General features: G+C 46.3%; 1 protein-coding gene across 1 annotated transcript in view; it reads right to left on the reverse strand.

Moving 5' to 3' along the window:
- Positions 1-14,935, reverse strand: part of RETREG1 (reticulophagy regulator 1) — a 158,202-nt gene extending 143,267 nt beyond the window's left edge. The window contains exon 1 of the mRNA XM_086362492.1: positions 14,539-14,935. Coding sequence (XP_086218618.1) covers positions 14,539-14,846 — 308 coding nt within the window. The 5' untranslated portion in view covers positions 14,847-14,935. The remainder of the gene's footprint in view (positions 1-14,538) is intronic.
- Between the last annotated feature and the right edge of the window lie 455 nt (positions 14,936-15,390).

Here is a 15,390-nt window from a genome sequence, read left to right on the forward strand (position 1 = left end):
TAAAACCATCAGGTATGACAAGGAAATATATATTCATTCTAAAAAGATGACTTAGATGAAGTAAGGTTTCCAAGCTACAGTCAATAGTCCAAGACATATCCATTCAACGACAGGAACTCAGCCGCAGAAGGAATTTCATTACCATCCCTTCCTCCAGTTTATGAGCCGTTTCCTCCATTGACAAAGATGGATTTGGATTTTATGCAACTCATGAGCAACAGAGCCCCAAGCAAGAGCACACAAGGCCACCTCCGGACTACCTGTGAAATTCCCCTGGGGGACTAGAGTTGGGCAAATCAGTAGCAGCTGCAATCTTGTGTATGTAAGTAAATGAAGTCGCTCAGTCGTGTCCAACTCTTTTTGCGACCCCCATGGACTGTAGCCTACCAGGCTTCTCTGTGGCTCCTCTGTCCATGGGATTTTCCAGGCAATAGTACTGGAGTGGGTTGCCATTTCCTTCTCCAGTGGATCTTCCTGACCCAGGGATTGAACCTGGGTCTCCTGCATTGTAGACAGACGCTTTACCGTCTGAGCCAACAGGGAAGTCCTGTGTATCAGTCCCTAAACCTCACTGTTCGAATGAATAGCTTTAATCCTTATTTTTTTATTTGGCTGTTATTTCCCCTGAAATTTTGAATTTTTAAAAAATATTGAGTGTGCACATAATTTTTTTTTTTTTTTTTATGTGTAGCAGCTACAGGAGAGCTTGAGGGGAAGAGGTCAAGAGCTCTTTTCAAGAGACTTTATTACCAACAAAAAAGTCCTTCAGCTGGGTTTGAAAACAAAGTTACCGAGTACGTTGTCGAATTTAACAGGTCTCAGTGATACTTGAGCAAATGTTATCCATTTGTAGTTCAAGAACATGTAAAAATATTTCCTTTGAATAATAAAGGCATATTCAAGTGACACCAAGTCTCCTCTGAAAGGTCTCCCAGGATGGAGTTACCTCATCACTTGAAAGAAGGCGGAGCTCCATCACCTGGACGGTAGACTTCTTGTTTCCAGTAGACGCGATCAAACGTAAGCCTTGACTACTGAGAGAGGAGAAAGTCCCCTTATGTCAAAAGTGACTTTTACGAACTGGCTCCTGTGACAGCAGGTAAGAAGTGCAGGTAAATCTGGAGGAAATGCATGAGGTTAAGTCTTGGGGAGACCAGTCAATATACCTACTGCAGATGCTCAAGACCCCCCAAAGACATGGTTGGATCAACTCAGCAAAGCCTCTATACAGGCCTGAAAAATCTGAAGGGTGATTCTGCCCTGGGAACCTTATGATTCCCCCTTCCTAAGTTTCCTCGCTCACTGCTTCCACACTTGGCAGCATGCAGTTTTCAAAAGGGGTTGGGTTGGACTCCCCACTGGGGGTCCAGTGGTGAAGACTCCACGCATCCACTGAAAGGGGCGCGGGTCTGATCCCACATGCCATGAAGCCAAAAAAAAAAGGGGGGGGGGACAGAAGAAAAAGAAAAATGTATTGAACTGAATAAAACTGAAAATACAACATATCAACTTAAAATATTTTTTAAAGTGGAGGAGGGTTTGCATTGTCACCAGCTCTCTGTGAGGCCTGGGGCCTCGGTTTCTTCATCTATAAAATGAGGTGATTAAACTGAAGCAAAGATCACCTACCTTTTATTTCATCACACAGGTGCTTGCCTTTGAAAAGTTTTAGTTACTAACAAAATAAATAATACAGTTTACTAGGTCAGAGCAACTGTAACTTGACTGTAGAATTAAGCCTCTTCCCCAGTTATTTGAAATACCGAAAGCAGGTCAGTACCATCAGAGAACTGGGGCATTCAGGGTCTTAGCTGATTTTAATAGATTTACTCAATGACTCTTGGGCTGCAATCTGCAACTCCAGATGTCCATTTCATCCAGCGCTGCACAGGTCAGCAAAGCACACACAGAGAAGCACCCATGAGGCTTTATGGAAGCAGACAAAGCAGAAGTGGGCACCTACGTAGCATTCGGCTCCACGCCAGACCCAGAAATTGAGCAGTGACTCTGGACTCAAGCGTCCTGGTCTGTGACAAGTGAGGAAACTATTTGTTCTGTGGTTTTCATCGTTCAGTCACTAAGTTGGATCTGGTTCTTTGTGATCCTATGGACCGCAGCACGTCAGGTTCCCCTGTCCTTCACCATCTCCCAGAATTTGCTCAGATTCATGTCCATTGAGTTGGTCATGCTATTTAACCATCTGTTTTGAGCACTGTGCTAACGAGGTCAAGGTATGAATTCTCCCGGCCTTTTAGTTCAGTTAGGCCCAGCCTATCCTAGGATGTATGTTATGCTATGCTATGCTAAGTCACTTCAGTGTGTCCAACTCTGTGCAACCCCATAGACGGCAGCCCACCAGGCTCCCCCGTCCCTGGAATTCTCCAGGCAAGAACACTGCAGTGGGTTGCCATTTCCTTCTCCAATCCTAGGATATAAGTTTCCACAAAGCCAGGTCAGGTACCAGGCCTGACGCCCAGGGGGCACGACTCAGCCAAGCTTGTGGGACCAGGGGGTGGGCATGGGGTGGGGCAACAGGTGTTACTCAGGCTCGTTTCTGCATGAGCAGCCCTGACAGGTACACAGAAGCCCGTGTTCAACTCCATCCACCTCGAGAATGGACCACCGAAGTCAGATGCAGCCTTCACAAGACAAGCGGACTTTAGGTCCCAGAAGTCAGTCAGGCAAAGAGGAATGAGCTTGCCCCAAAGAGCTAAAGCACGAGCTATAGTAACAGCACTCAGGCCGACTCCTGAGTTTATTAACCAAATACCAGAAATGATAAACCATCGGGTGGACCAACTACAGACGATCTACCAAGATAGGGTACAGGAAAGGTATCCATCTGTGAAAAGCACCCCTGGATGCGAGCGAGAGAGGGTGGTGCTTCAAAATTCTAAAGGAAAATGACTCCAAGCTCTGAATTCTACGCCAAACCAAACCAGCAGCCCACTGGATGGGTGAGATACAGACGTTTCCACACACAGATTCCCAAAATGTGCTGTTTTCTCTGTCCTCTCTCCAAGGTAGAGGGTGTGCTTTCTCAGGATGAAGAGTCTACCAAGAAAGAGTGCAACAACAGAGAAAGCAGACAGGCAAAGTGCGAACACAAGGAAACCTTAAACTATCAGGAATAACCTCAAGGAGAAGAAACGGGGGCTCCCCCATTTCAGCTGACTGTCCCGACCCTGCTCTCAGCAGCGGGCCAGTAGCAGAGGCTCTCACCCTGGAGGTGGGGGTGAAGCGATGATGCAGATATCCTGGGGGAGACGAGGCCCAGGGGACAATGTGGGGAATGAGGACTCTAAGAGAGGGGGCTCCCTGGGAAAGAGACAGAGAAACTGAAGTGCGGGCCTGATAGGCTTGACCTTTATCAGAAGGCGTTTTCTAGAAATGCTGGAGAGTTACAAAGACCTAACAGAAAAAAATGCTAGGAGCAAGGGCAAAATAGTTGTACCAGAAAGGGACCATGAACATGGCATCCTTCTCCAGCTCGCGTATGAACCACACTGATGTTGAGACAGAACCCGAAACGGTAACCTCATTTTAGTAGAGGGAGGAGGTCAACGGATTGCTAAATCCAGAAATGGCATTGTAAAAAATTTTGTAACTGTGCATGGTGATAGGGCTTCCCTAGGGGCACAGTGGTAAAGAATCCTTTACCACTGCCAATGCAGGAGGTGCCAGAGACATGAGTTCGATCACTGGGTGGGGAAGATCCCCTGGAGAAAGAACTGGAAACCCACTCCAGTATTCTTGCCTGGGAAATCCCAAGGACAGAGGAGCCTGGTGGGCTACAGTCCACTGGGTCGCAAAGAGTTGGACACGACTGAGCGACTAAGCACACACTCATGTGTGGTGATGGATGTTGGATTTACTGGAGTGATCATTTCACAATATATATAAATTAAAGTCAAGGAAGCGAAAGTGCTAGTCACTCAGTCATGTCCGACTCCTTATATCAAATCATTATAGTGTACACCTGAAACTAATATAACGTTCATCAATTATACCCCGCAAATTTTACTAATGTAAATATAAAATAAATGCAGGGGAAAAAAAAGAAATGGCATTTTAAGCACATTATCTAGAAAAGCCTAAACAGAGCTAAAAGCAGAAAATTAACAACAGTTTCCCTGAGAAACAAGACTTGGAAGTGGGAAGAGGTGAGCAAGAGACTGCTCTAATTTTATTAAAAATCTGGTGGAATTCATTGATCTAATTAAGAGGGAGAGGAGAGACAAAAAAGAGTATTTTATTTTCCTGTATAGCATTCTTCAGGCTTCCCAGATGGCGTTAGTGATAAAGAATACACCTGCCAATGCAGGAGACATAAGAAAGGGGGGTTTGAGTCCCAGGTCAGGAAGATCCCCTGGAGGAGGGCATGGCAACCCTCTCCAGTATTCTCACCTGGAGAATCCCCATGGACAGAGGAGCCTGGAGGGCTACAGTCCGTGGGGTCACAAAGAGCTGGACATGACTTAGCAACTAAACAAGAAGAAGATGATGCCACCTGGGGTGGGAGGCGGTCACACCTCGCTCCACCTGTTTTCCTTTCGGGAATGCTGCCTTCATGCCCGAGACAAAAACACTTACTGCCCCAATGAACTGAAATCGGCAGAGAACAAAGAATCTTTGAAAATACCTGCATTGTACACTTCTGACAGCATGTGTGTAGTAACATGTGCAAACCCCAGACACAGGCGATCTCGCTTCTTCAGCAAATGGTTAACTTCCCTGAAAATATTTCCTGTTAAAGTTCACAGACCACAGAGGTGACCACAACACTAAATTTGGTGCTCTTCTATGAAACATGCACCTTGAAAAATCATTGGTCTATGAGGACAAAGATGAAAATACATGATAAAATGTATTTTCATTTTTGTGCTGGCCAGGAAAGGGCACTTGCTGGTTGGAATCCTAGCAGACCCAGCTGCGAGCTGACCTGGCCCCTCGGGGACACCATGCTTTGACCCTCCTGCCTGATAAAAATGCATTCACTGAAGAAACGGCCAAACACACACACATAAAGCCAAGAAAATGTAATCGAGCTCCCCCCTGCACGCCGCACCCAATAGTTTCTGGGTTCCTGTTATCCTTCCCCATGAAATCAAGAGTCAGTCTCCTCCTCCCTAAGCCGCCTCAACCTCAGGAGCTCATCCTCTTCCTTCAAAGAGAAATTAGCCACCACTGGCAGGGGCCCCCCGGCCACCTGCCCGCCAGGTGCACCCAGCTTTCCCCCTGGTCCTCAGGAGTCAGAGGAGGAGGTGTCTTTTAAGTCCAGCCCCCGTGGGCTCCCCCAGAGCCCCTGCTGTCCCTGTCCCCCCGATCTCCACCCTTCCCTCTCCCAACTGAGCACCCAGCATATAATAACTGCTCAATACATATTAGTTCTCTTCCACTTTTATATACTGATCATCCTGTCTTCTCCTCAGTCTCCATACCCTCATTTGCTGCCTAAGGAAATCCTATTGGCTCCTCTTGGCCCATGTGCGATAGTTTAGTGCTCACAGCATAACCTTAGAATTACTTGCTTACTAATCTGCACTTCTCACCAGGGATGAGAATGTGTCTTAGTCATCACTATATTCCCAGCAGCTAGGGATAATGATACAACACATTTATCTGTACTCGTTTGGATCAATCAGGCAGCTTAAAAACATTCATGCACAGCAGGACAAGAAGAGAAAGAGTAGCAAGAAGAAGCTGAGACAAAGTTATTACCCAAATAAGCATAACCATAAAACTGTGAGAAATCACTAAAAATGAGCTTTGTGGTTATTACACTAGAGAAGAAAACCTGATGGGTTTCTGGAATAAACATTAATCTGGTTAAAAACAGCCCTTTTTCTTAGGACCTCCCACCAGCAGCTCCTGGTCTTCAAAGACCAAGATCTAGAAAACAGCCTTACAGAGAGGCTCGTGAAAGGCACCCCGGATCTAATAATAAGCACATGCGGCCACCACTCAAGAAACGTTTGCTGAAAATAAAAATTGTCCACGATTTTCAATGACCTGAAGATTCTCTATTTTGCAAGACCTTCCTTAAACCATCCTCACCCTATCCAGGCTAACCATGCATCTTTAAGCATTTTAATAGTAGTAGTTTGACAGACTATACCTGCCTATATATATACAAGTACAGTATAGGGGAATATCCTCTGCTGCTGCTGCTGCTGCTAAGTCTCTTCAGTCGTGTCCGACTCTGTGTGACCCCACAGATGGCAGCCTACCAGGCTCCCCTGTCCCTGGGATTCTCCAGGCAAGAACACTGGAGTGGGTTGCCATTTCCTCGTCCAATGCATGAAAGTGAAAAGTGAAAGTGAAGTCACTCAGTCTTGCCCGACTCTTCACGATCTCATGGACTATAACCTATATCCTCAGCCTGAGGCAGGTGAGTCTCCCTAGACTGACAACAGCCAGCGCTTGTCCCCCATTTATTCCTGGGTCTGTCCCACACAGAAAACCCTCATTGTTAACCTTACTTTTACAGTTACATCTTCTCTTCTAGGCCTATTTTGTTGTGGTTGTTTAGTCACCAAGTCTTGCAACCCCATGGACCATACTCGCTAGGCTCCTCTGTCCACAGGATTTCCCAGGCAAGAATACTTTAATTGGTTGCCATTTCCTTCTCCAGGGGATCTTCCCGACTCAGGGATTGAAACCGTGTCTCCTGCATTGGCAGGAGAATTTTTACCTATAAGCCACCAGGGAAGCTAGGCTATACATACAGTAAATCATACAAAGCTTTTATCAACTATTCCAAACCTTTCTGATATTCACTATTCCTAAACTGTAAAGCCCTAGAGAGCCTGTGGCATGCAATTTAGAAGTGTGATACATTGTTTCAACCAATTCACTGAACCAGCTATATCTCCAAAAGCAGAGAGTAAGCTCTCAGAGCCAAGTGCAGACCGGGGACTTCTGGTATACCCTCTGGGCCCAGCACCATGTAGGCCTGAAGCAGACACTCTTCCATGGCTCCTCAGGCCCAGATGGAGCTGAGATAAGGTGGGGGATGTGGACCAGACTTGCTAATAGGCTTAAAAAGATCCCTCTCAATGTAGAAACAATCCTCTCCCAATAAAGTTATTTTCACCTATACTGAAACCATTAAGTGAAATTCTGTAATACTTGTAAAATGTAAGCCCCAATTTTTGGCTCCCATGTGTGCTGTGCTGTGCTTAGTCGCTCAGTCATGTCCAGCTCTTTGCGACCCCCTGGACTGTAGCCCTCCAGGCTCCTCTGTCCATGAGGATTCTCCAGATAAGAATACTGGAGTGGGTTGCCATGCCTCCTCCAGTCTGCTCCCATATCTGTCTTCTATTATTCTTTAGAGTGATAGAATTAAAAAAAAAAAGAAGAAGAAGAAAGTATGTGGCTTCATGACCTAGGCCCATGAGCCAGGTTAGAACTGGGCTATTGATATGGCAGCCACTAACCACATGTGGCTATTTAAATTGAAGTTTAAATTCAAGAAAATTTAACATACAGTTCCTGAGTCATACTAGCCACACACTGTAAATTCAATAACCACAGCAGGCTATTTGCTACCCTACAAGACAGAACAAATGTAGACCATTTCCATCACTGCAAATTTTCTATGGAACACTACAAAGTCATCTTTAATAATTCAATTAACTTCTATGGGCCTGTTTCCTCTTCTGTAAAAAGGGAACAATATCTGCTTCTCTTGTTGCTGTAAGACTTAAATGAGGTGCTAACTGTGAGCATCTTTAATCATTTTAATATTTGTAGTTTGACAAACTCTATCTGCTTCTACATTTATATATACAGGCACAATTTGAGGAGAGCAGCAGTCATTAATAGTAGCGGCTGTCAAAGGAGTTACTATCAAGTAGAACAAAGAATTTCTATTTCAGGCCATGTGAACAGAAGGATGCTGTCCAGGAGGATGGGGGAAAACCCACACTGTTCAGAGCATCTCAGAATGCTGCATTTGAGGAGGAATGTGGATAAACTGAAGCGTGTTCAGAAGAGCCTGGTGAGTCGAAGGAGCCCAGGATTTCTCACCTGGGGAAAAGAGACTCAGTGGAAATGGAGAACAGAACAAATCTTGAAACAGACAAAGGACTGTCATGGGGAGGGAGCCCAGATCTTGGGCAGCTGGAGAGGTAACAAAGAGGTGAGTTTAACTCAGTATTAGAAAAATAGTTGCTAGTCAAGAGTTGTCCTGCAGTGGAAATGCTGCCTTAATGGAGAAGATTTCATGATCCCAGAGAGTGCTCAAATGCAGTGATTCTTAAACTTGAGTCACCTGGGGAGCTGGAGAAAACTCAGATGTTCTGGCCCCACCTCCAGGGATTCTGGTTGAAGGACTGGGGTGGAGCCCATGATCTGCATCTCTACAAGCACCCCGGAGATGGCCATGATGATGCTGGTGGCTACTGGCTCTTTGAGGGACACCATTCTGACATCAGCTGACTGAACCCAACAGTGATGGCATAAGGGGGCTCTTGACATCAAGTGAGAGTTGGATTCTGCAACCTTCCAAACCAACTCTAGAGGACCGGCCTCCAAGGACTCTCAGTGGGTCCTGGGCATTCCAGACTGCACGGGTGCCCAGTCTGAGAAATGGCAAAAGTCAGAGAACTCAAGGTCTCCTGCCAGGCACACCTTTGCGTCATCACCTCAGGCTAATCACTTTCTTGCAGTTGAACTAACCATGTAAGTGGAGGGTATTGTTACCATGAAGTGCCAGATGCTCTGAGGAAAAAGGCCCAGCATAGACTTCTCTGCATGCATGGTCTCCAACTGTGGGTTCAAGACTAAATCACATCAGAGCAGCTTTCTAGGTGGCATCGTGAAGGACTCAATTTCAGTATCATGACCATCAAGGAGCACAAGAGGGACCTTCTCCTCCAGCCCTTGCTATCCAAGGCAATCACCATATGGCCATACAAAACACAGTGAGAGCTCGTCACTCCTTTCACCAAAACCAGACATTTCATGCAAAGATTTGTGCCTGAATTTTTTCAATAGCTTCACTCATAACAGCCAACCATGAAAATAACCCAAAAGAACATCCACTGGCAAATGGATAAACAAATTGTGGTATATCCCTGAAGCAGCAGTGCTGTGCTATGCTCACTCAGTCCTGTCCGACTCTGTGCGACCCCATGGACTGGAGCCCGCCAGGCTCCTCTGTCCATGGGATTTTTCAGGCAGGAATACTGGAATGGCTTGCCCTTTCCCCTCCAGGGGCTCTTCCCAACCCAGAGATCAAACCCGCAACTTCTGTGTCTCCTACATTGGCAGGTGGACTCTTTACCACTGAGCCCTCCAGAAAGCCCCCAAAGAGGCGGACTAGTCAGCAAAAATGAGAAACAAGCCACTGATAAACACAATAAGGATGAATCTCAAAGCTTTACGCTGGGTAAGCAAAGCCAGGCACAAAAGACATCATATTATAAAGTATCATTTACAAGAAACTTTAGGGAAGACAAATCTAATCTACAGTGAGAGAAAACAGATCGATCCCTGGGGTGGGTGTGGATGGGAAAGGAACTCAAAGTAACCTTTAAGAGAGGTGAAATGTTCTAGATCTTGATTGCCATTTTGATTCCACAGGTGTTTACACTTGGCTGTTCCCTTAGAATGTGTGTGTTTTTATTGACAGTATACTGCATGAAGTTACTTCTTTAAAAACAAAAGCAAATGGGGCATTTTCTGTTTCACTGGGTTCGTTCTATTTGATAGTGTACTTAACACTGGTGTCACTGGTTGCCTCTGGGAGGAAACAGGCAGTCAAGGACAGGCATGGGAAAGACATCTAATTTCATACTTTTAAACTTCTGAACTATGAGGCACTATTAGCCATTTTTAAATCCATAAAATTTAAGATAAGAAAAAGAATTTATAAACATGTCCCTCATTGGTAAAGTGAGAGAGACCCAACCCTATGACTACTGGACTGTTGCCCAATCTATTTCAGGTTGTGGAAACCCTGCTTCTTGAGACAGGAACTATATGGTCTGCATTATACTAAACTCCTCTGCTGCTGCTGCTGCTGCTAAGGCGCTTCAGTCGTGTCCGACTCTGTGTGACCCCAGAGACGGCAGCCCACCAGGCTCCGCCCTGGGATTCTCCTCTGAGCTCTGAGTAAATAACAATTGTTTAAAGCATTATTTAGGAGTTTAGTATTTTTCAAAAATACATCAAAGATAAGAATGTGCACACACAACCACAGTTTTAAAATAATTATAACTTGAACATCAGATAACTACCACCACCAAAGTCAAAAAACAGAACACTACCTACACTCCAGAACCTTTCATGTGCCTTCTGTGATCAAACCTTCTCCCTCTACTCTTGATTTTACAGATAAGAATGTCTTTTATCTATATATCCCTAACCAATACTGTTCAGGTTTGGACATCTTAAAACTTTCAAAAAACCGAATCATTCTGTACATATTATTAAAGGTGCTTTTCTTCCCCAAATTGCATTTGTCAAATTCATCTACATTGTTGCCTATAGCTCCAGTTTATTTTTATTGCTCTATGGAAAGAATTTTATGGTAAGAATAAATGAATAAACCACAATTTACCTGCCCACTAAAATATTCCTGGGCACTTACACAAGGCATTTTGGGGTCTCCATTGCCTATAGAAAAAACAGATCCAAACATGAAGTATGACACTCGAGGCAACCACTGCCCCCAGATGGGTCGCCAAAATGCCTAGCCAGTCTCATCTCCCCTACTTTTTCCCACTGCCTCATGTGGCACTGCATCAGTTGAATACATTGGTGGAAACAAGTACATTAAGTCCAATTCCTTAGGCCTGGAGTGTTGTCTACCATGCGCTGCTGCTGCTGCTAAGTCGCTTCAGTCGTGTCCGACTCTATGTGACCCCATAGACGGCAGCCCACCAGGCTCCCCCGTCCCTGGGATTCTCCAGGCAAGAACACTGGAGTGGGTTGCCATTTCCTTCTCCAATGCATGAAAGTGAAAAGTCAAAGTGAAGTCGCTCAGTCGTCCGATTCTGAGTGACCCCATGGACTGTAGCCTACCAGGCTCCTCTGCCCATGGGATTTTCTAGGCAAGAGTATTGGAGTGGGGTGCCATTGCCTTCATGCACTAGATCTACCCAAATCATTCCTGTCCGTCAAAATCGGATTCAAGCATGGTCTCCTTAAGAAGACCCCACAGCCTCATCTATCCAGGATGCCACCTGCCCAACAAAAAGCTGCATCAAAATGAATGATTCCTTCTCTGACTCTTCAACCACACTCATGCCATTCAGCCTTGAGTTATACCCATACCATCATGCCCCTGTCTCAGCTTTTGTCCTTCCAATACACAGCACTAAAATCTTGCAAAAAATGGGCAGATAATAAATGTTAAAGCTTTTAAACTCAAACTCAAAATCCTGAGAGCTACTGCTGGTACCAGGTACTAAACAGTCAAAAATATGTATTTAAAAAGTTAATTTTCACAAACATAACATCAGTGAAAGTGAAATCATCATGATTGCTTCATACAAATTTGGGTTCTTCATGCTTCGAACACTGATTTTTTATTAAAACAAAACAAAACAGAGCTTTATTTTATGCTGTATACTTAATTATACTTTGCTAACTACATGATCTACTCTTTAGACATAGTACTTCAGTTTATGAAACTAGTGTTATGTTTTGTCATTTAAGTTTTATTCAATTTTCACTATTATAAATAAAACATTAGTGAGCATAAAAATACAGTTTTAGAGTTCTTGGGACACAGAATGTCAGTGCCACATAATTTAAGATAGCTTGATAAGAGGTACACTATTTAGAGAAAACAAAGTCCTTGAAAGAATATTTCAACCTAGGAGCAACAATGGGGAAAACTACAACATTTTAATGAAATTAATAAATGGGTCAGAAATTCCAATTAGCAAGTACTTCAAATTTCAAAAGCAGGACAGTCATTTTTCTGTCCATGAAAATATACACATAGGATTGTAAATTCTCCAAAAAGGAGAAACAAAACAGATAAACAGAAAACCTATGGCCAGTGTTTGCCTTGCTATCATACTTATTAAAAAAATATATGGATGGAAGACATCATTCCCAAATAAAATTAAATATGCCTTTCAATTATTTAATGCAAAAATCATTATTTTCAATAGACATTAAAAATATATCACAGGAAAAAATGTTTGCAACTCATGTTATAGAAATTAGGCTAAAGTTCTTAATATAAAAAGAGTTCTAACAAATCAATAGGAAAAGCCTAATAACTCAATTAAAAATACGGATAAAAGTTTTCTGTAAACAGATAATGCATAGAAAAGATAATTATAATGGTTCCTGAACATAATAAAAAATGCTCAAGCTCAGAGAAATGCAAAACCATAACACCCTACTGGATAGCCTTTTTTACCTATCAGATTTACAAATCAAAATGTTTGCTAAAATGCTGTTGCTGCTGCTGCTGCTGCTAAGTCACTTCAGTCGTGTCCAACTCTGTGCGACCCCATAGATGGCAGCCCATCAGGCTCCTCCGTCCCTGGGATTCTCCAGGCAAGAACACTGCAGTGGGTTGCCATTTCCTTCTCCAATGCATGAAAGTGAAAAGTGAAAGTGAAGTCGCTCAGTCGTGTCCGACTTTTAGCGACCCCATGGACTGCAGCCTACCAGGCTCCTCCGTCCATGGGATTTTCCAGGCAAGAGTACTGGAGTGGGGTGCCATTGCCTTCTCCAAAATGCTGTTGGCAAGGGTATAAAAAGAAATAGGCAGTCACATGCATTGTTGGTAGGAGCATAAATTGGTAACACTCCAAGGAAGTATAATAATGCAATGACAGCCATCAAAACTACAAGGGCGCATTCCCTCTGATCCAACAATTCCACTTCTGGGACTTCCTCCTACAGCAATACTTGCTTACATGCAAAATAATGCATGTTCAGACCCTTAGCTATAACGCTGTCATAGCAAAAGTTTGTAAAGAATCTTATTCTGTCAGTAGGAGACAGGTTAATGTGTGACATCCATACAGTGGGACTCAGCTGATCACAAGAAAGTGATCACCAAAGTGCGCTAAGAAGAAAAATAGCCCAGACAGTAGTCCACAATTTGCAGAGAATATTTTGTATTTGTTGAAATATGCACTATCTGGAAAGATACACAAGAAACCGGTAACACTGGTTGCTTCTGGTAGGAAAGTGGGTAGCCAGAGAGAGACATAGGAAAGACATTTACAGACTGTTTAACTTTTTATACCTTAAACTTGTGAACTCTGAGGCTATTAGCTATTTTTTTAATAAAGTTTAAAATTAATAATTTTAAAAACATGTTCCTCATTGGTAAAATGAGAGAGATACAGCCCTATGACTATTGTTGCCCAATTTACCATCATACATATATCTTCCTGATTTTGAGTGCTCACTATAACTTCATAACAGGTTAGAGAAATACAGAATAAGCTCCAGAAACAATGATAGCTAAGAGACCCAAAGTAAGGTTAATTCACACTCAGGGGCTCTATTAAGAAACAGTTTGTTTCAAGACAAGATCAGTCTGGCACAGATCTGCAGATAAACATTATGGTTAAACGAGCTAACTGAGGAAGTGGCAGGTTGTGTATGTTTTGTTCGTTTATTTATTTCCTAACTTTATTAAGGTTAAGAAACCAATGTCCTGTGACAAGGTATGTATGGGTCACTGAAGCTCTGCTTATTTTGCACAGTGTCGGTCATGCTTGTTATGAGAACACAGGTGGAAACAAAGCAGCTTTTTCTCCACCCCCATCAGACTGGTAACAGAGGACCAGGCAGGGGCTTCCACGAAGGAGCCAGACATTTCCGCGTCTTTAGGGCGAAGGGCGCTTTTGGAAGAGACAAACCTGTTGATCAGGGGCTTTTCAGAGAACATTCCTGGGTAGTCTCTTTATTCTTCAGCTAAAAATAAGACTTTTTTACACTACGCACACCTGGGGAGCGGGGTGATGTCCATAATCCACCTGTCTGCCTCCTGTTTTCTTCTCGGGGAGTAGAGACAGTACACCCAAGCCTCCGGGTGGGATGGGCAAACAAATCACTCGGTGCCCGTCTCAGCTGACTGATGGCGACGGCTCAGTCTTGAGCGTGTGCCCAAGCTGGTCCAGATATGCCCTCTCTGGGGGCAAGAACGGACACAGGTTCAAGTGCGTGTGGTCCGGCGGGCTTTGGGCGAGCAGGTCACGACCTGCGAGTTTCAGAAAGCCAAAGGTCCAGTGCGCTCGGAGGCACACCTGCCGGTCCAGGTGCGTGCGGGGTCAGCCCATCGTCTCGCCCGCGAGGCTGGGCTACCCCCACGGAGGATGACAGCTGCTTACAGGGGGAGGTGAGTCTGGAGGCAAGTTGGGAGTGTGTGTAGACCTGTGCGGGGAAGGGTGGCCGCGAAAGCGGGCCTGAGCGTGTACCTTCCTCCGCAGGGTCCGCCGTGCACCGCCCCCCACCGCCCCATATCGGGTCCCGGGCGCGCCCTCCGTCCGCTCCCGGGCGCCCCAAGGTCACCTGCCCGCACCCCCCGCCCCACCCATCCCGAGCTCTCACCAGAACACCAGGTTGGCCCCGACGAAGGCGAGCAGGCTGTGCAGCGGCCTCTTCCAGCTCAGGAGCTCGTCGGCGCGGCCGCCCAGCCACAGCGCCGGCTCCCCCAGCAGCCAGGTCACCACGGCGGCCACCCCGCCCGCGGCCTCCTCCACCTGCCGGCCCGCGCCCGCCGCCGCCCCTTCCTCTGGAGGCGCGGCCCCCTCCGGCTCCTCTAGGGGAGCCCGGGTCGGCGGCGGCGGCGCCTGGGGGGCGGCGGCGGGAGCCGGGGATCCCTGCTCGGCGGGCTCCGGGGGCGCCGGGCTCGCCATCTTCGGCGGCGCGGGCGGGGACGGGCTCGGGCGCGCGCGCGCGCCTCGGTGTCGCGCCGAGAGGGCGGCGGGTCCCCGCGCGGGGCGCGCACCGCGGGGCGCCGGCGGCTGGGTGCCTTGTGACGTCAGCGTCGGCCGCGGCGGGGCGCCTCCCGGGGGAAGTGGGTGCGGCCGGGTTGGCGCGGGGCTGGGCGGGGCCGGGCGGCGTCCCCGGGGGAGCGGGGGCCCTCAAGCGGGGCCACCGGAGTGATCCCCTTTTCCCTTCCCAGCCGCCGCCCGCCCGCTTATCTAAAAGGGAGTCTCCGGGCCACGGGCGGAAGCAATTGGCCGTCCTCACTTTCTCCAGCCAGGGCCTCTGATCGCTCATCCTGCAGCTTTAGAGGGCATAATGGGGCGCCCCTGAGCCTGGCAGCGTGTTTCAGCCCCCAGTGATCCCCACCGAGTGCCCTTGCAGGAGCAGATCGCACCCTCATAGCCGAAATCTTCAGGACTCTTAAGAACAACGTGATGATTTAAAGGCTGGATTGAGAAAGGCAAGGGCCCG

This window comes from Bos grunniens, chromosome 20, assembly GCF_055505025.1.
Source record: "Bos grunniens cultivar Pamir isolate PY7600 chromosome 20, Bosgru_T2T1.0, whole genome shotgun sequence".
NCBI classification, from domain to species: domain Eukaryota; kingdom Metazoa; phylum Chordata; class Mammalia; order Artiodactyla; family Bovidae; genus Bos; species Bos grunniens.